General features: G+C 45.1%; 1 protein-coding gene across 1 annotated transcript in view; it reads left to right on the forward strand.

The window, feature by feature from the left end:
* The first annotated feature begins 3,124 nt into the window (after positions 1 to 3,124).
* LOC121046096 (neprilysin-4-like) overlaps positions 3,125 to 24,614 on the forward strand; it is an 85,230-nt gene continuing 63,740 nt past the window's right edge. Inside the window, exons 1-5 of the mRNA XM_042290249.1 lie at positions 3,125 to 3,141; positions 10,817 to 10,938; positions 11,983 to 12,021; positions 12,141 to 12,200; positions 23,785 to 23,946. Of these exons, the coding sequence (XP_042146183.1) occupies positions 3,125 to 3,141; positions 10,817 to 10,938; positions 11,983 to 12,021; positions 12,141 to 12,200; positions 23,785 to 23,946 (400 nt within the window). The remainder of the gene's footprint in view (positions 3,142 to 10,816; positions 10,939 to 11,982; positions 12,022 to 12,140; positions 12,201 to 23,784; positions 23,947 to 24,614) is intronic.

Here is a 24,614-nt window from a genome sequence, read left to right on the forward strand (position 1 = left end):
CTTGAGAAAAAAATGTTCATAATCACTGCAACGCTAACGATGTCTACAACATAACATTGCAATGTAAATTGTTGTAATGAATTGTGAAGGCAAACAAACGCAAAATCGCCAACACTGTTTCTGTCAATCAACGCTCTCGGGCGGTTAACCACAAGCATTTAGAGTGCACACCGAGAAACAAATTGGCAAGCCAAGCTTACAAACACTGACTGCCCCAGCTAGGGTGCCTTTATGCTGGCTTTGCCTTAGGGAGGGTGATGCCATCCTTTGTAGTACTCGATGCCGACAGTGTACGCTCACGGATAAAATACAAGGAAATTGCCGGTAATAAAATGCCTGCGTAGCGCTGCCAAAGCTAGCAGCTCGAGCTGGGAGAAGAACGAACGCGCGTTCGAAATTAAAAAGTAGACAAAAGCGTCGGACAGAAAATGGTCTGATATCACCAGCCTATGACAGACGCGTACACATTGGGACACCCTAACCCGCTAAAAGTGTTCTGTGCGAAAGACAGCCCTGCGGCTCACGGCAGGGCAAACGATTAGCGACGCTTTGTCCTAGCTGAACGAGCAGATCCAGGAAGCGACCGCGTCCGCGGACTGCAGCTGAACACTCTCACTCTACATGCAAAGCTCGTGCATCTCACAGCCAGCGTGAAAATATTGATGGCTCGTTATTCCCACCCGCAATGCACCCAAAACAAAAGCGCCAATATGACAGGATTACTCACCCGAAGGAAGTCAAACGAGCAGCATGACGCTTGCGACTCTCCGGCAACGACCGTTTCCAGCTCTCCGTGAATTGGCGCGAAGCCTTAGCACCGTCCGAACTCTTTGCCGTGGATTAGTGCGCCTGCCCCCCTCCTCCTGACCGAACTACATTGGTCCAGTTAAGAGGGACCAGTCCCCTCTTAATATGAAGGGGACACGCGTGAATCTTTTTGTCTGTCTTTCCTGTTCAGAGGGACTAACGAAACGGTTTCCTTGGTCTCTCTTAATATGTTGGTGTCCCTCTAGATGTTGCTATTTTATTTTTCAATTTCCCTCTTAAAAAGAGCTGTCCCCCTGAAAGCATTGTTGTCCCCTCTAAAATCAGAGGGACAGCGTTTTTTATGAGAGACCGGTTTTAGAGTGCCTGGCACTGCCCCTGTTCACCCTTCGAGCACGCACATACACACACACACACACACACACAAGGTCGCAGCAGACGGATTGTGATGGCTCCCTCCATTAAAGGGCAACTCCACTCCATTTTTCCAATTTTGGGGTTCTGATCTGTTTAGTCGAAGCCGGCGGCCCTGAATCACGAGATATAATTTGTTTTTTGGTAGTGTGTATAGTTTTGTAGATATCGCGAATCCAAGTATCGTTCCGGCGGCACGGCGAAACCGAAACTACCGGTTGAAGCAGCTTGGCAACACTGATACTAGTGGCGCGTCGTCGGCATGACCTAGTTCTGGTCCCGCGCTTCTCAGCCGACGCGCCGACAAGGTCGGCTCAGTCGCACGTGGAGTTTCAAAACAGAAGGTTAGATGCACATTTTCTTTTTTTACCGTTTCACTTTGTTAATGTGCACCAAATGTAGTAAGTTTTAGTGTGTATTTATAAATTTGCCGGCCGAAAAGCGAATCCGACTGCTATAAATATGACGCGGTCGGTGCCGGTGCAGCGTGACTGTATTTGTTTTTTGCTCGCGGACCGAGAGAAAACGAAATAACGGGAGATAGATGGACAGATGGTATGCACAGGCGGTCTAAGTTGTTAAAGCTAGGGTGCCTTTATGTGCACGCTAGTTAGATCATCCGCGACCTGCTGCGTCCGGCCGATCGTGCTGGAGCAGCCGGCGGACGGTACGCGAACAGCGACGGCACCGCATCGTTCTTCAAAGACGCATGTTTCGTGGAGAAACCCGCAACAGTCAGCAGCCGCAGATCCCGTGTGTAGGTGTCTGAGGTAAAGTGCTGGGAGCAGAGCTTCGCGTTGGAGCTCAGAGTCACCGGTCTTCCGAAGTCTATCCGGCGAACGGCACCGACCCACACCTTGTGCCTCTTACGGTCTCTTGGGAACTGGTGGAACCGCAGCTCCGGGTTGCGCACCGGGTTGTTGGTGCAACCCAGACCACTACAAATCCTGCTCGACATTGCCCAACGCGAGTCCGGCGAGTCTCTCCGGCTCCACGACGCGCGCGTGAGCGAGCGCCACCGCTTCGCTCTCTTCCGCGCTGTCGCAAAAGCAATGCTGGAGTTAAAGGAACTGCCTGGAAGCTAATAAAAATAGGGAAACACAAAATAATGTGGTAAACAGCTCGTGCCGTCAGCAGAGTCGCAGAATGCCACGGGAAACGAAGCGCTCGCGGCGTACGTACGAGAGCGTAGGACTAGAACTACGTCATTGCCCAGTGTTGCTTCACTAGCTCACCCGGTGCCAGCGTTGCTCACCCGCTTTCGGGCCGCTAACCGAGCTAGGAGAACATTTTTAATATTGGTTTTAATCGATAACGCGGCGTCGGTTTGACGTAATATTTTGGGTATGACCGTATTTTGACCTCCTAAAGCGATATCAGTCATTTCGATAGGGTCGACTTTTTGAGTGGAGTTGCCCTTTAAGCGGCGCCGTGGCTCAGGAAGGAGTTTGGCCGGATGATCCGCGGGTGGCGGCAGACGACTATCCGAACTGTTCGAGGAGTGGTCGACCTTCGATCGCGGAAGTTCACATCGGGATCTTTCCCCGTCCTATGCAGCTGAGGTTTGATCCCCGCAGTTACACCATCAATCGTCGAAACAGTATCCAGAGACAGGCGTTTCTGCTGTCTTGGCGAATCCAGTACCTCGGTGCGTCGGCGGCAGCCCTCTCCCTCGGTGTCAGCACGAAAACGCGACGCGATAGCGTGGACAGCACGAGGCTCGGACGTTCTCTCGGACCTGGCCTGTCCCTCTGGTAGGGGACTACTTGGTGCTGTTCGCGCGCGATGCAGTGCAAATGACCAGAGGAGTCTGCATTTTCCTAGTAAAGTGCTTAAATTTCTGCTCTTTTGTCTATGCCTCTGCTGGACATTCACCGTAACTTACGGGTAAATTGTTCTTCTCGCTACAGAAACTGCTTCTCGATGGCGTGACACCTTTGTCGACATGGATAACATAACATGGTAAGTACGAGGAGGCCGAAGCTTGGTCCTGGTGTCGCTTCATAATTGTCTAGACTAGACTGGAAGATATCTGCGGACATGAGTGTGCAAAGAGACAAATAAAATTGTTTAAGAACTGCCAGTGAATGCTCAAGTTTACTTCTATTTTGATACGTGTTGTTGGACACACTGAATGAAGCAAAAAAGCCGGGCTGGTAACATTTTATAAAAAGAAAAGAAATAGGAAACACTCAGAAGTGTGTAAAAAAAGGGAAGACATCAAAAGAACAATGGCTGGATACTTAATTTTTTTGCTTTTTATTTTTACTAAAAATAATGTGTGTGTAGTTCCTTACCCGCGGCCCATGTGCTCTCTTGTTTCACCCTTTTTATTTTGACAATGCCAATTTTTTTTATATCGAAATAAAATATTAAAAAAAAGAAACAGTGAGCCTTGATGAAATTTAGGTTCCATGAAGTCGAATATGTCACTGAAAGACATGGTGATTTATGGCATTTTTTGTTTTGGCATGGCTTTTGTTTATTACGCCTCTAGCGCGAGTTTCTTCGATATCACTGCGGTGTCTCGTGTGAGCTTCGAGCTTGCGCGCATAGCCAAAGCACGACGGAGGGCAACGAGCGCGTGTGGGAGGCTGGCCGTCAAAAAAAGAAAAGAGACGCCCTGCGTTTTTTGTCCCGTCAGTGACTGTTCACAGCGTTCAGCGATGGAGGTATACCGTTGCGGTGTGAGAATCGCGCTCCCCAGTTCCTGGATGATCGGCTTCACACGATGAAGGTGCTTGCTTGTACATTCCTGACATGAAAGTACTAAGTAAAGCTCTGATATCGATCGTATTTAACAAAATTAGAATTACTTACGCGTCAGAGACCCTAGCTCGTACTGCTGTTCAAGTTAGGACGATCGTCCAGCTTACAGCCATCTTGATAAGATTTGTAATTTTCACGGCGCTTAGAGCAAATCCGGAGACGGTCTTTTGTTTCGTTCAAGCTTAACAGATTTGTTTACAAAAAGTTGCAAAAGCTACATTTGTGCGGTTTGTTCAGGTCAGTTATACGGCCAATGGGACATAGTATATGGGCTAATAATAAAGATTTTAGTTGGATAATTAAATGAAATTTCTTAATAACTTTTTAATCAGTGAAAATAGACATATGGTTACAATTAGAAACTTGCTGAGTGTTATCAAAAACCTGTAAATATGTCATTTTCAGAAAGACTTTCAACGCGTGAGAAGCGTAATAGTTCACTAAAGTTACCACTCGTGGAGCAGGTACAAGGTTAGCGGTAAGGTGCCAGCGCGATTTTTCTGTCTCTTACCTAGCCCCAGCCTTGTACCTGCTCCACGAGTGGTAACTTTAGCGCACTACTGCGCTTCTCACCCGCTCAAAGTCTTTCTAAATTGACTGATTTAGGGGTTTTGCATGACGCTCATCAAATTTCTAATTGGAACTATAACACTATTTTCACAAATTCAAAAGTTAATTAACATAGCTTAATTAATTAGCCAGCTGATCGTTATACTATATACTATATCCCGATATTCTATGTCCCCCTGCCCGTATAACTCACCTGAACAAATCGCATAAGTGTAGCTTTCACAGCTAAGCAAACCTCTTATGCTTAAAAAACACCCGGCATATATACAGGGTGTTTTACGAAAGGTGGACAAATTCGATGCTACAAAAACTACGCGTCGCAACAAAAAGAGGCTTGTGTCGTTTTTGTCCTGGGCCAGGGGCCTATTTAGGAAAATTGACAAAGTCCTGGATAATTAGGCACCGCGCCCCGTGGAGAAATAGTGCAACCAGCTTCTGCTGCGTCACGCGATGACAGCGCAGCAGAGGCTGGTTGCACTATTTCTCCACGGGGCGCGATGCCGCCGGGGCCGAGATGCGCTCCGATAGCAAACCGAAACTTAAAAACCCTCGATTTTGTGCGGTTTTTCAGAAAGCCGTAAAATGCCTCGCGTGCTTTCTATCGTTCTGCAATTTGTTGATCTTGGGTTTTATGATGATGCTGAGCAATTTTCTAATGAAACCATGCCCTTAAGCCCAATATTAAAAAAAAGTTAATTACGCAAAATAGTTAGCAATCTAATTATCCAGGATTTTGATAATTTTCCTAAGTAGGCCCCTGGCCCAGGACCAAAACGACACAAGCCTTTTTTGTTGCGACGCGTAGTTTTCGCAATATCGAATTTGTCCACCCTCGTGAAACACCCTGTATATGAGTGGTTTCATCTCAAATCAGGCACAAATTTTGAATAGAATTTTTATTTTTTTTAAATACATGTTATTGGGCAATTCCTATAATAAAAGAAGGCGTGAACGGCAAGCTCGTCGGATTTTTTGTCCTCAAGTTATGGACCGTTGTAGCGGCCAAGGTGGAAACTGTCGTTTTTCCAGCTTATAAGGGGTGCCATATTTCACTTCATCCCTTTTCCTTACTTTTTATGCTACATCAATATAAAGTTTAGGGAACATTCTCGACATACGCTTTTTTATAATAAATAAGCGTCTAGGTTATAACTAGGGTTCCGCGTTTTCGGTTTCTATTATTTCGAAATTCGGCGTACTTTTTTCGGTGTTTATTTTAAAATTCAATTTTCGGTTTTTTTCGGTTTATATTTATGCCCAAAAAAGTTTATCGGCTTCTTTCGGTGAATTAAAATAAACACTAACGGACACCGGATCAGGCGATCCTTGTAGCTTTGATATTTGTGATCACTCAAAGAATAACTGCACAGATACATTGATAAAGAAATTGACACTTTATTGGGCAAATGTTTGCAACTGTAAAAGAAACAACAAAAAAAGACGGAAGTACCAACAAGTCAGATATAAACCTTATGCCCCCAAAGCATGGAACTTTACCTTCTGTACATCGGGATTACGTGATCTTGTTATAATACACACACATGTACTTTCCCAAAATTTCTTGTTGATCCGCACTTTTTTTTTGTTGTTAATATGACTCTCAGCTTCGAGTATGCCCTCTCAACGGTAATACTGGACACTGGCGGGCTGAGGAGATGAAGCGCTGCCTGAGCGAAAATCTGCCATTTAACCAGTTATGACCGCCAAAAGAGACACGGTGCGTCGTTTTGAAGCACAACACAACATGCAGAGCTTGCGTCCAGTCTTCCTTACAACGAGTTTGAAAACTGGCTCGTACATGGGGAAGTCATGGGGCATTTCAGACTTTAGGTTCAGATCGATGATGCGCACATTAAACCATAACGTCATGATGGCATCCGTGTATCCCATACATTCAGACAGGTTACGGTCGGCACTGTCGTTCCACTTTTTCGCCACGACGCTGCGGTACGACTGGAAGGTCAAAGTGACCTTTTCCGGTTAAAGGGATACTGAACCAAAATTTCGAGCTCACTAAACAAGGCCGGACGGATAGGCGGGAATTAAGCTGCAAAACCAAAAAATACCACTCATACGGCGATATCTCTAACGGATCGCCGTATTTTTTGGAAAAGAAGTGCGCGATTGAACCCGGCCGACGAGGCTGACGAGACGTCACGATTCCCATTCTCTCCTCCTCCTCGCTACGTCCCGTCAAGCTGGTGAACCGAAGCGAGGAGGAGAGAAGCGGGGCCGCTTCTCCTCATACTCAAATTCTCCCCGAGGACACTTATGTCAAAGAACTCGCTTGATCGCGCCCTTTTTCAAAAGTACGGCCATCCGTTTGAGATATCGATGTACGAGGGATGTTTTGGAGTTCGTAGCGTCCCGTTCAACAGTTCTGCAGCCTTACTTTGCGAAATCCAAATTTCGGTTCAGTATCCCTTTACATCTGAATTTTGGAAAATGAATTCGACGTACTTTTATCGGTTTTTATTGATTTAAGTCGAGAATGGCGAACCTACAAACTGACCTTTTTCGGTTAAAACCGAATTTCTGAAAATGGATTCGGCGTACTTTTATCGGTTTTTATCGGTTTAAACCGAAAACTCCGAACCCTAGTTATAACATTTTAATGTATTTGTTTTTTATTTCTCAAACGGCCTCTCTGCGACGATATTTGACGAGGTTCAGCAAGCTGTGCTGTCTGACCTAATCAACATATTTTTATGATCTTTACATCACTGTAAAGCTCCAATTAAGCCATTTCTTTTGAGTGTAATTTCAGTATTGTGTAATAAATATATAATTTGCTACATGTGCCTGAAAAACGGATATTTTGAAAAACTATCAAGTTTGGAGTCGATTTGCTAAAAACAACCCACCTTTTATTTCTTTTATTTTTTATTCACAGCTAGGTAATATAGTAGTCTATCAGGAACTGCCTACAAAAATGTAATATATTGTTTGTATGGACGCTAATATGACTCCAATCTCGTGCTATGAGCGTTTTGAACGGTATCTCAATTAAGTCACACGGAAGAGCTGGTCAAACATTGACAAATATTGTCAAAGGGACACACTTTGACAGCATTTAAAACAAAATTGTAGATAATAATTACAATAAAATCATTGACCATAAATAGTCTCTATTCTGAGAGTGGCCCAAAAAGTCACACTGCGCTACCGAAAGAGTGAAAAAGGTAAAGGGGTCAAACATGACACCTCCGACAAGCGAGAGAAAGTTCAGTTTGCGCCTCGGCTGCTTAAAATGTCCATTACTGGAGAACACAAAATCGCTCGAACTTGTGGTTTGCACTCCCTGTCACAGAAGCAATTTCCCCAAAACATATATTTTATTTGTCAAAATTAAAAACTCGACCCCAAATCTGTGCCTGAGTTGAGATGAAACCACCCATATGTATATGCACTACATATCTCTTTGACACAAGAAAATGTAACAATTATATATCAAGTTCGGTATTTCAAACTCAAAGCCGAAAGCAAAAAGCCCCAGAGGAATTCTCTAACGATCTGCGCATTCCCCCGTATTAAGAGGAAGTAAGCGCTGGTGCCCGCGCTTGTGGATACGGACTTTTAAGTAACTTTTTTTAAGTACACTACTCCAAATTTGATTAAAGTTTATGGTTGGATATTGAGGTAACTGGTAACGGTAAGTAGAAAACCTTACGTAGGCCAAAATTCTGCTCAGCAGAGCGCCTGTGCGAAGTTCCGTTCAAAACGCTCGAGATTCGAGTCTTAATAGCGGCCATACCAACAATATATTACAATTTCTGTTGGTAGTCCCTGACAGACTACTATATTACCTAACTTTGAATAAAAAATGAGAGAAATAAAAGGTGGGTGTTTTAGAAAATCGACTCCAAACTTGCTAGTTTTTCGAAATATCTGTTTTTCAGGCACATGTAGCGCATTATACACTTCTTCTACAATATTGAAATTATACTCAAAAGAAATAGCTTAATTGGAGATTTACGGTGATGTAAATGTTATAAAAAATGAAAGCAGTTTACAACTCCCCGTAACGCCGAATTAAAGCGCAGCTCTTGAAGATGAGAAGGGAAGGGTACTGAGGGTCACGTGTTCTCGGTAGGCGGGGGGGGGGGGGGGGTCACGTGAACTGGGGAAGGGGCCACGTGACCCCCTCCTCTGAGGTCACGTGACCCCCCAGAGAAACTTTTCCGCTAGATTTAGCGGGGAAATTTTTCCGCTAAATTTGCGGGGAAATCTTTCTGTTAAATTTAGAGGGAAAATTTTCCGCTAAATTTAGCGGGGAAAATTTTCCGCTAGATTTAGCGGAAAAATTTTCCGCTAGATTTAGCGGGAAAATTTTCCAGCTAGATTTAGCGGGGAAATGTTTCCGCTAGATTTAGCGGGGAAATTTTTCAGCTATATTTAGCGGGGAAAATTTTCCCCTAGATTTAGCGGAAAAATTTTCCGCTAGATTTAGCGGGAAAATTTTCCAGCTAGATTTAGCGGGAAAATGTTTCCGCTAGATTTAGCGGGGAAATTTTTCAGCTATATTTAGCGGGGAAAATTTTCCCCTAGATTTAGCGGAGAAATTTGCCGATAATGCACCGCGCGGTTACGCCGACGCCGACGCCGCTCAAGCCGGAAACGGGCGCCTAAGAGCTGCGCTCTAAAATATGTTGATCAGCTCAGACAACACAGCTTGCTGAACTTCGTCAAATATTGTCGCAGAGGGGTGGTTTGACAAATAAAAAAAAATTCATTAAGAATGTTATGACCTAGATGCTTAATTAGCATAAAAAAGCATATGTCGAGAGTGTTCCCAAAAAGTTATATCGATGTAGCGTAAAAAGCAAGGAAAAGGGATGGAGTGAAATATGGCACCCTCGATAAGCTGGAAAACTACAGTTTCCACTTTGGCTGCTTCAACGGTCCATAACTTGAGAACAAAAAAATCTGACGAACTTGCCGTTTACGTCTTCTTTTATTATAGGAATTGCCTGATAACACGTAATTAAAAAAGAATTATAATTTTGACTTAAAATTTGTGCTTGAGTTGAGATGAAATCACCCATATATATAATGGGAATGAGTGAAGGTTGACAAGTGCAGGGGAACGAATAGGGGAGACAGTGATTAGTGAATTCACTGCATTAAAGTTAGGAAAAGGGAGGAAAGAGAGCTGACAAAAAATTGGGCTGTAGATAAAATACTACGAGCAATTTAACGTCCAAGGAGGGGTGGAGTAAAGATATTAACAAAAACAAAACCAATAATAAAAAAACAAAAAAAAAACACGATTGTATACAATGCTGAAAAAACATGTTGAACAAGTCAAGCAAGATCTATATAGGCATCCAAGAAAGAAAGTGGTTCCTGAACAAGGGAAAAAAGAGGTGCCGAAGTTTAACTTGGGCTTCGCGCATCTCCTGGCATGGGCACTGTCGGTTTAGGGCTCCCGCACATGGCACGGTCGCGCGCATCGCGGCTTTGAAAACGTGTCTGCAAGGACTGTTCTTCGAGGCCCATATAGTCATATTGCGTAACTCACGGCGTTTGCCAGAAATACGAACGAATCTTCGATACACTTGTCTCATGGCGAGGCGTACCGTTCGGACACCCCTCTATTATTTTACCATAAACGACACTTTACATTGAAATGCTCTCACCAAAAATTTACGGGGAGATTACATGAGAAACTAAACTGCGCTTTGTGTGCAAGCGGTTTTACAGAAAATAATACTCTAGCACCGGTATATGTACAGCTCATAAACTTCCCAACGTCGCTGACCTCAATTAGGCGTTTTAATATATATATATATATATATATATATATATATATATATATATATATATATATATATTTTATTTTAAAAGGAAAACGTGTAAATGCCAATATGCAAACGCTTTTTACGATACTGATGGAGGTTTATTTAAAAAAAAATTAAAACAACACACGGTATGAGCCGTGTAGTACTCACATAAACAGGGTGAAGGGCACGCAAAAAATATATTTATTAATTTATTTTTAAAAATATTTTTGCTTGCCTCAGAGAGCAAGGAAAAAAGAAAAGAAAAACTTTCTGAAGTATATGTGCCGCGACCACTTTTCTCGGCAATACATTGGAAGGTACAGGCGAGCGTTCCCTCTCCCATATTAAGCCTTTCGTGGTGTCTCCTCCTCTTCCCGGAAAAGCCAAAAGAGTTGTCGCGGAGTATAGTATGCAGGGTCATTAGCAAAAGTGTAGTAACTGTCGGTGGTGCCTCGTTTTAATCGATTAGGTGCCATATCGAAAACCCATGCCGCGATTCGCACCTCCCCTCGCAGGACTCAGCGACCGCCGTCTCCCACGCTGCGTGCGTTCGTCCTGCACAGCTTCATCGTGCTCCTAGTCACCGGTCTCCTGCTCACTTGCGTCTTCGTCAGGAACCTCTCCACCATTGAGAGCGGTACGCTCGAACGAATGCGCCAGCGGCGGCGTCGGAAGTGCTCGAGAGGTGGGACAAATGGGGGCGACGCGAGCGCACAGAGTGGATTTTCTCTCCCGTTCTTTCGAAGCGTCCGGCTCCTTTCCCGTCGTCAAAGAACGGGCAACTGAGACAAGACTGCAGACATTAGCGTTCGTGCGCGAATTGTGAGTGGAGCCCTTTGCGTGTCGCTGAGCAGGTAATACTATACGCAGTAAAGGCGCCCAATCGGAAGTCGTCAACGTGTTCGAAGTCTGGAAATCGGCATGTATGCACGCCGCCGGTCACGATAGCTTTATAGGATCATACGTTTGTTCTACTTTTATTTATAAACTTCCTGTAATATGAATTCGTACAGATATACGTGAAGTGAGCCGCGCGAGTCCACAGTCATTAATATACGCAAACATAAGTTAATTGGAATCATGCCCTGTCTCAGTAGCGTCGAAATCGGTTGGCTGGGGGGGGGGGGGGGGGGGGGGGGGGGGAAGAGGGGAGGTGTTATTTTTTTTTTTTTTTCAGTCAGACGTTTGTAGTAAACAGCTTGGGGGGAAAACGAGAAAAAAAAAATCTCTCTCCAGCTTCCGAACACTTAGTAGCTGGAGAGGCGCACTCGTTTTTCGTCGTCGGAGACTCTATTTGTGCTGGTGAAGTAATCGCTCCTTTTGTAGTCGAGGGGTACGCCACCGAAGTTACCCAATAAGAGACCTCACACAGAGGTTCTTATTGTGACGTCGTTAGTATTTAATCGGCACGTGCGAGCGAACGAAAGTGCTCTATACTAAAATTTTGTCTCGCGAGGTAAGTATTACACCTTTTTTTTTCTTTTTTTTTCGTGAAGCGTGCACCATGTGACGTACGTGGCCTATTTAGGCAGTTTCTTTAAATGCTATTTTGAGGGTTCATTGTTCCTTCGACAACCCTGATTATGTGTAGAATGGGGGCTTTTCGAATGCCACCTGTATCAGAAATGGCCTCTGCCATTAACAAAAGAACACCAATAACATAACGGGGTATTTATTTCAGTCGTCTCCCTCGGAGGTGACAACAATAACCATGGTGGCTGTAAGTTATCTTGTCCGTCTTGCTTTCATGGCGCTTTGGCGCGTGCGCTGTGGTCGCCGTATATAAACGAATGTAGAAAAACTCCCCCGGAGTCACGTGGCTGTAATGTTTTCTTTCAGTACTCCGTTATACCTCCGGTAACGTTTTCTACTGCGACAGCAAGCAGTGTGACTACGAAGGTAAGGGGTGAATAGCACAGACATTATTTACAAATTCACAACTATTTTTGAATATACCATATATACATATAAAAATCGATATTCCATAGAGTGCACTAAAACAGGAAGAGTTTTTTTATTTGTTTTTTTTTGTATGCCGAAGCCGAAGTTGGATTGTTTGAGAATTTTCTAATCAGAGACACTCCAAACCCAAACCGTCTAGCTGGAAATACTCCACTAGATCCACCGAGTTAAAAAAAACCTGAAAGGATCCGTTATATTCGAAGATGGCAGCTGTTTTTGGAGGTATACGACGCTACTTGCCTTTGCCACGACTCCTTTTTCGTGATAACGGCTCGTAAAGGGCATGCCTCCTTGTGTGTTTTTGCGCTGAAAAATACCTCAATGTGCACCCGTTCAGAATTTCTTACCCTCCCCGCCAACTGGGCGTAAATCTAGGCGCTCACATGCCTGTTTTGTCCTTTCACCAGTTTTTTTATATGAACATTTACCGGTCTGATATTCGGTTCTATAGCCGCGTTTGCTTTTTCGTTAAACAAGCCTGCCGGTAACAACACGAATTGCCTCTCTTTGTCAGATAACATGACACCCAGTCCATTATCCACCACGTAATTAGGGTTCCGTGGTTTCGTATAAAGCAGATAAACTCCGAAAAAAACATTCACCGGTAAGAGCTTCGACAATTCGGATTTATCCGAAAAACACATAATTTCAATGTCACAATAAAAAAAAAAAATATATATATAGAAGAGAGCATGGCGTCTGAAATCTAGCTCAGTGCTTCGCTGTGCCGCCATGATCTTCGCAAGGGCTGCACGTTGCACGTGCCTCGTGCATCGACGAACCTTGTGCTACTTATGGAACATAAAAAAGGCTTTAATAAACCTCCTTTTCCAAAAAACAAACAAACAAAAAACCTTCCGCGTTTTCTTGTTTTTTTTTTTAAACTTTTGACAAAAACCAGTTTTCCGTTTATCTCGTCCAGGTTTATTCAGTACGATATGGGCCAATGTACTTCCGGACAACGGATCACAACTAAAAGTTACTGTTTCGGATTCCAGTATGGACCATACCATTTGTGTTTGTTAGAGGGAAGAGCGGTTATGTTTTTATAACAGTGAAATATGTGAACATGTAGGTCTCATAGGCTGGGGAGGGCAGTTGAAAGTTTTATTAGTTGAGGAGCTTGGCTTTTTCAAAGTATTGCCGTTTATTGAAGTAATACTTTTTTTTCAAGATTTGTCATGGGACAGTTGGTCCTGCCAATCGCATGGGCGCTAATGTCAAATGCAGCTGCAGAAATATATTTCGATACCGGTGATTATTTTTGCCTATTTAGTGTGCGTTTTTGTTCGGACATTATTTATTGTAATAAGAAAGCAGAACAAAATAAAATTAATCTTCAAATTTCAGAGAAATGGGAATCTAACAAAAATAAACTCCAATAAACCCAAAATTTCCGGCAAAGAAAAAAAGAAAAAAATTTCGAAAAACATTTTTTGAATGTTCTAAAAATATTAACTTCGAAAACACGGATTCCTACATATAATCCACCAAGGGGGACATTGTACCAACCTGTCCTCTTTTCCTTGGCGCTTGAAGGACATCTACTAATTTAGAGGTACATTGTGGCCTAAACTCCCTCCAGTGCTTTGTCCGCTACTTTCGTAGCAAGAGTCACGAACACCGGGGGAGGCTCGAAGCTGAACTTGGGACTCAGCTCCAACGGCTTGCCAATTTCCGGTGTAATACCTTGGCATCCCCAAGGGTTATGAGCCACCTTTCAACAGTTTCATCTGTCCTATCCTCTTTGGAAGTTGCTTTGTTGTTTCTCGAAAAAGGTGGACAATTGAAAACGCAGGAGGACAAAGTGGTGGAGATATTTACGGAGCGTGGGGGAGGCCTCAAGTTCACCTTTGAGGTTCCAAAATAAAGCCTATTCCAGTACCTGGACCTCTCTCTCTCCTTGACGCCGATATTTGCTGAACTTATTGTTCACAATCAAAGAAGGGTATTCTGGACTACAAATCGGCCCATTCAAAAATTGAAAAGATGGCTCGCTCTTTCATGCCTAGGATCAGCACTAAAAAAAAAAAAAAAATGTTTCTCCACACATTGAGAGACAGCTTTAAAGGGATACTACAACGAAATTTTGGTGCTCATTTTTTTGGTCTATATGCGTTCAAAAGAGCAGTATCACATGGAACATACCAATATCTTGTTTAAAAAGTCTCGAAAAGTAATTTTAAAACGAATTAAACGATTAGCAAAGAGCACCTGGTGGATGTCGCTAACGCCTCGTTTGTAATGCTCGTCCACCAAATTCGTCTACCAGTTTACCAAATTTGTTGTAAAAAGGATGAAACCAATCGTCATCCCATTTTTACACAAATTCTCAGAAAAAAAAAATACTACAGCCGCTATAGATTTTTCAGTCCTTTCTATTCCCCGCAAAGCAAGAAGTCAGATGTGTACAAGAGTTAACGTGAAGGTAAGGTCAAGTTCAAGGTCAGGTTTATTACCCTCAAAGATGTTCATTGAAACGTGCTACATGAGAGGGGGGGGGGGGGGGGATCAAAAAGCACTGGATTCGTTGGCAACACAAGGAACTAAGATTGAATCACGACTTATACAAAAGAAAATATCAGAAAACAAGTGTTGTAAGAAACATGCCAATGCGATAGAAAAGGTATTAACACAAAGGGGGGGGGGGGGGGGGGGGAGGGGAGGCGGAATCTCTCCCTTTGCTCCCCGGATGCGCATGACGTGGCAACAACGTGACGCCTTTGCGCGGAGCAGCGCTGACGTAGACATCCCGGGTAGATGGGGGGGGGGGGCTTTTGCTTGGGCTGCACAAGCAGTCCCAGCTTTGACGTGAGGTCTCTCCGAAATTGACTGTATTTTGTTCGCGTGTCTGGCAAGAGAGAGAGAGAGAGAGAGAGAGAAAAAAAAACACTTTATTGCTACACTCCTGGTTCGGAGCTTCTGAGGGAAGTTCTGGTGTGTCTACGATTCCTCTTCTGGGAGGGTGGTAAGGATGTGTTGAAGGAAAGCTTTTTGGCACATGATGGTGAGGTGTTTGGGTGGAGTGAGCCATTCTTTGTAGGATGAGGGCCATAGAGTAGGTGGTGTGCAGAATAAAGCCGTGCCTTTTGAAGAATGGGCATTGGGGCATGTCCAGAGTGTATGGTGGTTATCTGGGTATCCTCCACAGTGTTTGCAGGTTGGATGTCCTGCATTTCTAGACATGTAATGGAGAAAGTTGTCTGTGAGCAGCGATAATATCTGTGCTCTTCCTAGAAGTACTTCTTCCTTCCCATACCGAGCGAGCGTTGAGGAAAGGGCAGAGTTCTTACATTTTCTTTTAGTTGCTTAAATGTAAATTTTCTTGTAGTTTCTTAGATCGACCTCTCGGTGCGTGGTTTATACTCAGACGACCACACAGTAGAGGGTCCCGGTAAAGGTTCTCGGGTTAGGAGGTGAGACTCCTTATTCCCCTCTAGGTTATCATGGTCTTGTGTCCATTGTATCGTGACCTTTATATTCCTTCGCAGATGCAGGTAATCCTGGATATGTTGCTTAATGTGTGTAGGCAACCTGTTGTCTCGGAAAGCCCTCCATGCAGTTTGACTCTGCGTCCGGATGAGGATGTCGTCCGTAGGGTGGTAGGGTGATCGCCTTGCCGACATCAGTTATCTCTTCTTCCTCTGGCGTCGGAATCTCTCAGCGAGTTTGAGGGGCTTAGAGCGATAAACTGGTGTCCTGTTCGCAAGGCAAAAGTGACCTCCACTTGGCTGTCGCCATGTACAATTTTGACGACTAGACACGTGGCCGTACCAAACCCTGAGGCTTTTGCGCCAAACTGAGCCGAGATTTGTAATGCGATCGCTGTAAAAACATGATAAACTATTTTTTAATACTGTCAGCCCCAGAGATCAGTGTCTAGCTCCTTTAAAAACCCAAAATGCAGCGACGCTACCCGTGTTTTTGTCGTAAATCACATTTTGGACTTAAACGAAACATAACTATTTCGACTGATACTGTTATTAAATATCAAAAACAATTATTTTTGCGCGGTACTTTCTTAAAATCAAGACGTAAAACTATAAAATTCCGTTTCTAGTGGTCAAAACTGTGCAACATGGAGGCGGCCTATTGGTAATCACTTCCAGCTGCCAGTTTATCGCTCTAAGGCCCTCTACCTTCTTGGAATTTCTACTTGTTTGTTCTGCCAAATGAGGTGGTGACTGGTGACTGCTGTGTTGCTTTTTCTTCTTTATGTGAGTCGTCTGGCAACATTTACAGATTTTGCTCAGCGGGATACCGGCGGTGACATCGAGATCGCCTAACTTGTTGTGGCTTGCGCTCTTGTGCCCATCCCGTAGATGATGGCTGAATAATGCATCCAACCATTAAAAAAAAAATTTTTTTTAGCAGAAAGCAGTTTGTTGTTTTTTCTATGTTCGCTAGCGCGTACCGAGCCCTGCTGTCGAGAGTGCGGCCGCTAAGTGCGTCTGATAACACTGACGTTTCTCTCGACCACGGTGGAAGAAATACATTTAGGTGATGACTCTCTGTCACACGCGGCGACCACATCATATTCGGTGCACTGAGCGCGCTTCACTCGCACGGGGATAGATGGCGCTCAAGTATAGAGGGGCTTGTGAAGGCTTGTAAAGGAAATTATGCATTCCTTACTCGGTCCCCGTGTACTGTTTGGTGAAATCATGGATTTATGTTGGCGCATTGGCACTGATGATCTTTTCCCCCGTGCGGTTGCTGTTTTTTAAACGAGAATATTCCGGCGATGACTCAACGTGACAAAATACTTGTACATATGCAAAACTTCACGATACAATCTACTGTGCTTTCAATAATTTAGAGTAATTTAAAATAATTCCATTAAACAGATGGATCGTGCTCGCATGTTTTGTGCGACAGCATGTTTGGTAACAGTTCCGTAAATTGTTTGCCCAGATTGCGTGGCTTTATAGGAGGTCGGGGGATTTTTTCCACCTTGCTCCTGCCTTGTTATTCAAAAAATGAACTCGGATAATGTTACATAGTGGGGTCTCAATAATTCTTTACATGCGCAGAAAGTATTAGCATTACAAAGGGTTTATACATAGGATGTCAACTAATACTGTGGTACATACAAACCATGTGAGCAGAAAACATTTTTATTTATGATGACTGATGACATATAGTGACTAAAATGATGACACAGTATTTATTTATCTATTTATTTATTTCAATACCCTCAGGGCCCAGAGGGCATTACAGAAGGGGTGGACAAGAACAACAACAATGCAAAAACATAAAAAAAGCAAAGCAAAGGCCAACAATGCACTTCTGCTAGAGAGAAGAAAAGATCAGCCTAATATGTATTAGCAAAAATGATTAACTAATGCAGCTCTAAATAAATCAACTGATGATATGTTTATAAAAGATGCGGGAAGGTGGTTCCAATCGGAGGACGTTCGAGGAATGAAGGAGTCAATGTATGCCGAGGTTTTGCAAAGAGGTATGCCGACTTTGAAGCGATGATCGATGCGGGGAGAAATTAAAGTTGGGCTCAGAAGTAGTTTGTCCTTCAGCGAGGCGTTAGAATGATACATTTTGAAAAGCAGGCATAGGCGTGATATTTTTCGTCGTAGTGAAAGAAGAGGCAGAAATAGAGTTGATTTCATAGATGATACACTAGCCGTGCGGTGATAATTGCAGTCAGTATGATGACATACTGACTGAAATGATGACACAGTAACTGAAGGTCAAACAGTAGTAGCGGTTATAGGACACAAATCAATTTTCATCTATACACTCACAATATGGGGTCACCCCGTCTTAGAGGTCTTACAGGTAACGTTTAAGGTACTTCGGGCAGCCAGGAAAAATGCTCGGAACAGCGTCTAAAGATAGCACAGGCTTCTTTGCAGCGTGGAGGAAAACTCTCCCACCGAACTCCGCATGATACTATTTCGATAGAAGTTCGTCGGGGAAATGACTGACACAAACATGATCACTAGGTAGTAACTTGCCATTGGCCCTCGGGATTGCACGACGCCACTGCTTCAGGCGAGAGTCATTTGATGGAGCTTTAACAAGGACACTCGCTCTGCACAGTTCCGGTACTCCGAATTGCAGTTGGGAACGAAGCAGGTCTTTCCCAGCCTTATAGCATAACTACTTCTTCTTCGGGTTAAGGCTCACCTTCGCGCACGATGGTGTAATCGACACCTGTGATCGACACAGTACCAAAGCAAAACACGAGGCCAGCCGCTGGCCGCATACCGCAGCCACACCACCACACCGCGAAAACGGCAAGCACGCTACACCTCCGACACCGTGGCCGCCGAGGGGGGACCTCATACCAACGGCGCTCATAGCTCAGCGCCTTCCGCGGCGGCGCAAAACTAACTACTCCTGGTCCGAGGCTAGCTCCGAACACGTCGCTCGCTCCCCGCGGGAAGAGCAGTCAGAGTCATCACCTAAATGCATTTCTTCCACCCTGCCCTTGACTCACCGCCGTTCATGTGAATGCTGGAGTCGGGGAGGGAGTCCCGCTGGTTCCGCCGGTCACTGGCATCACCCCAGACATGTACAAATTACTCAAAAAAAGTAGTTAAGTTAAGTTACTGAGTATCGACGCCAAAAGTAGTTGAAGTGGAGTAGAAATTACGCATTTGAAATAGCAATTGAGTAAACTACTAACTACTATAAAAAAGTAGCGAATTACTTTGAAGTTACTTCCGAAGTTACTTTTTATGTTTTTGTGGCAGCAAAGTGAACAGAAATTTTGATCAGTGAAAAACCCTGCGAGCCGGAAATAAATGCAGTCATTTTATGACTTCCAAAATAGTTTATTCGCTCGCCGAAGCAATTGTCTTTCAAAGTTGTTATCGGGGAGTTTTCCTCTTTTCCTTCTAATAACGCCCTCGGTCAAGCTAAAAAGACGCTCCACCGTGGCGCTGGATGCAAAGACAGCGTTCAATTTCAGAAGCATGCTGTGCAGGGTCGGGTAAGCGAGTGTTGGCATCTTTGGTGTCCATGACGAAACATGTGAGGCTTGAGAGAGAGAGAAGTCTTGCAAAAGAGGAAAAACCATCGTTGGAGTTACAGCCATGGGCCGAACGGTCATCGTTGGATTGGGGGGAGGGGAAGGGGATAAAAGCTGATAGAAGAGGGTCTTTTATAACAAACTCTCCTCTTTTTTTTTCTTTTTTTCTTCGGAAAGTTGAGATTGTTATGACTGGGCTTTATTCTCACGACGTTCGGAGATTTCGCCGAGCGAGTGCACTTGACCGTCAAGGAATCAAGTCTCGCGCCACGACGATGAGATCATCCGGACGACTGCGCGTCTCGTTGCAATATCATAGCTACGCCACTTAAAAAAAAAAAAAAAAAAAAAAAAAACGTTTTTTTTTTGCCGTTGACGTTGGGTCCAACAAAAGGATCTCCCAAAGGTGACTCGAAATCCTCGCCGGCGACTACGGTATCCTGACGCGTCTGACAAGTAAAACGTTTTCAACAAAGAGGAGGTCTCCCTGGCGTGGAAGGTCGGAAGGACGCGAAGGATTACGTGAACAAGCATCGGCGCTCGTACAGTTGCAGCTGGAAGAGGGAACGTGCTCCCATGAACGGATTATCCGTGTCTGCGTTTATGCGCGGGGGAGTCCGCTTTGCAAGGGAGTATGCGCTGACGACGAGGCGACCATGAGAACAGGCACCCAGCTGCGAGGTCATCCCAGCGGCGCCTACCGTGGAACCTACCACTTGAGTCAGAACTCACTAAAGGCACACCATGAAAACAACAACCCTCGGAGTGTCCCCGTCTTTCACGTTTGCAGCTGGAAACGCGGCGCTTGCGTGCATTACCGGATTAGGTCAACACCCGACCAAGGCTTGTCAAGCATCTCTGACTGCGTTCGTGCGCGCCGGTGTTATGTTTTGGCTGCTCGTCGTCGCCACCTTGGCCCAAGGACGTCTGTGATGCAGTTTCTATGGCTGCCGAGTGTAAGTGCGTGGGAACGGAATGTGAGGGGGCCCCTTCGTGAATACCACTTAAAGGAGCGATGCAACAATTTTTGTACTTTGCGCAAATACCGCTTAAAACAGATCCCTAACGTTAATGACCTATGAAACACGCGTTCGTTTTTCACCCCACGCAATAGAAGTCCCAGAAAAAAATTAAAGAAAGACGAGCAGCGTTCACTCCCTCAACTCGCAGCCAGAACAAGCGGCCACGTGATCTGGAGCCGATTATATGCCGCCAGTGTTGATCATAGCCACGCGCTGGGGTTGGCAAAGCGCAGGACACGCGCTGAGTTCCAGACATTGTTATGGCTCGGCTGTTGTCGTCGTTGCAGCGATTGGACACGGGTCACAGCCCGAATGCTTCTCGAGCTAGCAATTGTCACGAGCCCAAGTCGAGTGCCCACGCAATGCTTGGGTCCAATCTATGAACCGCATTCAAATATCGTCACTTGGGTGTACTGCGATCCCCGAGTTACGTCATCAAATTTTGCAAAGGAGAGATTGAATGAAAATGATCGCTTTTGTCCTTGAAATTACACCGTAACAAAGGAGTTTCTTGGCCAATGGCGTTGCGTGTGAGTACCCTTGAGTCCCAGGTGTGCCAGTAAGCCCGTGTAGAGAGAAAAACATTCCAACTGAATATCGTTGCACAGCTCCTTTAATCTGCCAGCGTCTTATTTATTTCTCAACTCAAACTTTTGTGATGAAAAAAAGTAGGATTAAATTTCGAGAGTAGTTAGTAATTTGAGTAGAAGTTACCTGAAAAACGTAGTTAAATTAAACTACTAATTACCCAAATAGAGTTGTAATTGAAAGTTACCAAGTTACTCGGAAAAGTAGTTAAACTATAGTAGTTTGAGTAGTGTAGTTGAACTACGTCCAAGTCTGCATCACCCACATCCCTCCCCGATAAGTATCCCCCGTGTGAATACCCCTTGACATGTGCTATCCGGCTAGTATATAGGATTCCACTCCCAGTGTGGCCGCACCTTCGTTGGGCCAACGGAACGCTGCCACAACGGTAGGGTCTGAGAACACAGGTATTCTCTATTAGCCACTGTGGGAGGACACCTGCCGGTTCACAGTAAAGAGTGCCTGTGCGAACCGGTCGTCTAGTTCTACCACCATTTTAGGACGACACAAGTACAAGGTGACACGCGAAGTGCTGGAGGCATTTCACATCCACAGTAGGGGAGAAAGCTGTATACATGTGGCCTCAGTGGCGTTGTTCAGGAACAAGCTGGAGTTCCTGAAAAGGACAATGAAGGGCCAGCGCGTGCCATAGTTACCAGCTATTATGGGTGGAAGGTGCGCGTGTGAATTTGTGGTGAGTTACTTGTTTTCTTTCTTCTCTATCAGTAAAAAGCGAGCTGGTTCTCCTGAAAATGACAACGAAGGGTCAGCGCGTGCCGTAGTGAGCAGTTAGGATAGGTGGAAGATCCGCGTGTGAATGTGTGCTCGTTGCGTGTTTTCTTTCTTCTTCCATAAAAAAAGAAAAACATATAAAAACATGGAGGTAGAAAGCTTATGGAAGCAACATGACGCCACCAGAGGTGAAGTGCAAGGAGACTTCTGGTTTGGAGAGACGCGCCCCCAACGATTGCTGAACGAACAAAACCACAAGACGCTATTGGACGAAAAAGACAGCTGATTTAGCGCCAGAAGCTTTTTTGGTCGGGCGTTCGGGGCGTTCTGACCGACCGCGGCCGTCTTCTACTTCCGGCTTCACTTGGGATTTGTTTGTTTGGCTGGCTTGAGCCGGTATGTTGCCGCCTCTTCTTCTACACACGAATTAATCTCCGTTACATCACGGCGCGGTGGTGGCGCGTCGGGCGCACTTCTGGTTTTTGGGCTGTGGGCGGAAGGCCCCATGTGAGGCGTGCATTCCTGCGTTGTTTTAAAAGGAACCAGACGAAAACATGCCTTTTCGTCAAACCGCTGCGACTGGGGCTGTACCAAAAGAGTCGAGAAAGGTTTGAAGATCAGTTTTCATGTGCTCGGTTCGTCCGAAAACGTGGATATGTGCCGCCGGACCACAATTGCTTGGGCGGGAAGCACTTTGCGTTGAATTCACGGATACCTGTGATCATCACATTTATTTGTTTTGTTCCAACATGAATGTCGGAGAACCGTCAAGTTGTATGGCCCACCTGTGGACTACCTTCAGTGCGTCTTCAAGTTCAAACGGCCGCCTGATCGTTCGATCTGTCGTCTGCTCTTTCAAACGTTTCTGCCTGTCGTCTGCTCTTTTAAACGAACCCGGTCCGTAGACCAAACGTGGGCCCGGTGCTTGCTATAAGAAGTAAGCGCAGGCCTCAAAAGACTTCGGTTCGAAGGTTGGTAAGCAGGCTGGATGTAAACAGTAGATAGAAGGAGATGTTGATAATTGTTACCACTGGCCATCACCGATTTGTTATGCCTGATTCACTTGGTTCGATTCTGCTTGCCATTTTAAGTATCGACATCGACCATCTCAGCTACGTTTTACGCTTTTACAGCCCGAGCGACGTCGCGACTGAAAACTGCGAGCGAAATCTCACCATGCGAATCAGGCTTTAGCGTACATTCTGCGGCGCCCACGTGAAATGAATCGCCGCATGTCACATTATTCACGCGAAGTTTTGCGGTGTAACCAGCCTCGTTAATTTCGCCGAGGTTACTCAAGTAGTCAGACATTGCCAGGAAGACGTAGTATTAACAACTCGAACGCGAAAAAGGGCAGAGGGACTCACACCGACGCCGACAACGTGGCATTTCAATGGTTTGTTTATGGGCGACGGCGAGCTTCTTGCCCACACCCCCATCGCGCATGCGCGGCGCCGGTGGCGTCCGCTAGCGGCGCTCCGGCTTGTTTATAAGCATGAGTTGGTGTAAATCTCCATGTAAAAAACGAATATGGTCAAGTCAGTGCTTGTCCAGTAGTGCATGCTCAATTATTTTGTCCTTGTCTTTTGCGCTGTGTTTGGTTCAGTACGTTGGGTCTTCATTGCCTGACTGGGTTGAAAGTTTAGCAGTTGTGGCTTCTGGAGACATTAGGTAGATTGTTGTTGTGTATAAAGGATACTGTGCATAAATAAATATTCAGCTGTGTTTGAGACTGTCGGGACTATCTTCTTATGTGCACTTGTTGTGAAAGCGCAACATCCAAACCGACAGTGACTACCACTTTCCGCGTTCCCATGCAAGCAGGCATTCGCTCGATGGTCGTTGCTGATACGGTCGCACTAGAGCAGCGATAGAATCGAGCACATTGACGCAACTTTTTTTCTCACTGTGCGCAGTTTCCCAGACTCTTGTAGGGCACCTAGACTTGAACACAAAACCCAACCTTGGGTAGTACGCTCCATCTTTGGGTTTGTTATTTTCCGTTTAATGATATAGTGCTTGAAATGTCTGAAGGAAAGTAAAATATCTCCAATTCTGTTATATTATAGGGGGTAACTTACACTAATATGTCTGTCAAGGATCAGCTAGCCAACGTTTACCGTGTTTAAATTGAGCTGTGTCATCTATCTGCGCACTAAATAGATCGTTCGACGTTTATTCGCAGCTCGTTTTCTGAACTCCAGTGTGGACTGGAGCGTGAATCCTTGCGACAACTTCTACAAGTTCGCCTGCGGCAGATGGAAGAGTAGTCACCACATGCCCAACTACACGGACGAGCGCTCTCTGTTTACCGTCCTCAAGCGATCAATCGACATGGACATTCTGAGTAAGTGCGGCGCCATTTTGTCGGATTGCTGCGCCATCTACAATCGGCTGGACCGTCTCCCTCCCACTCATGATGCCTGCAACGCGCGTCCGACTGGTGCGTCTACCGCGTCCTAAAAAATGCTCCCCCAGTTCCGACTGATGACGTCGTGGATGTGTCGGTTTTCGCCGGCCGCGATTCTGGCGGTGTATACAGCGGAGGCGGTGGTTGTGGCAAATGCCTGTTCTCCTGCAGGCCGCTCTCCACTCCAGCTTAAAGGCCTGTTCACACTGTTGCGACCGAGTAAGACCGAGAGAGACCAGACCGGTTTTTAAGCCTTTTGCGATGAATTAGGACCAGATCCGCTGCAGCGCATCCGGTCCTAAGACGTCGCAAGAGGCTTAAAAACCGGTCTGGTCTCTCTCGGTCTTACTCGGTCGCACAATGTGAACGGCGCTTTAAGGCCCGTTCACACTCTTGCAACCGAGTACGACTGAGAGAAAGCGAGGCTTGTTAAGACCTCTTAAAATTTCTTAGGACGAGAAAACACGCTGCCACTCTGGCGCCATATATGCGGTTACCCTGGAACTGCATTTCACAAGAACGAAGGTTTTGCGGTATTTCCGAGGTGAAATCTGCGTAATATCTATAAGGAAGGCTCTTTTATAACGTTGACAAAAGTTTTTCGA

Source organism: Ixodes scapularis, unplaced genomic scaffold (genome assembly GCF_016920785.2).
Source record: "Ixodes scapularis isolate PalLabHiFi unplaced genomic scaffold, ASM1692078v2 PGA_scaffold1__304_contigs__length_218370807, whole genome shotgun sequence".
Taxonomy (NCBI): domain Eukaryota; kingdom Metazoa; phylum Arthropoda; class Arachnida; order Ixodida; family Ixodidae; genus Ixodes; species Ixodes scapularis.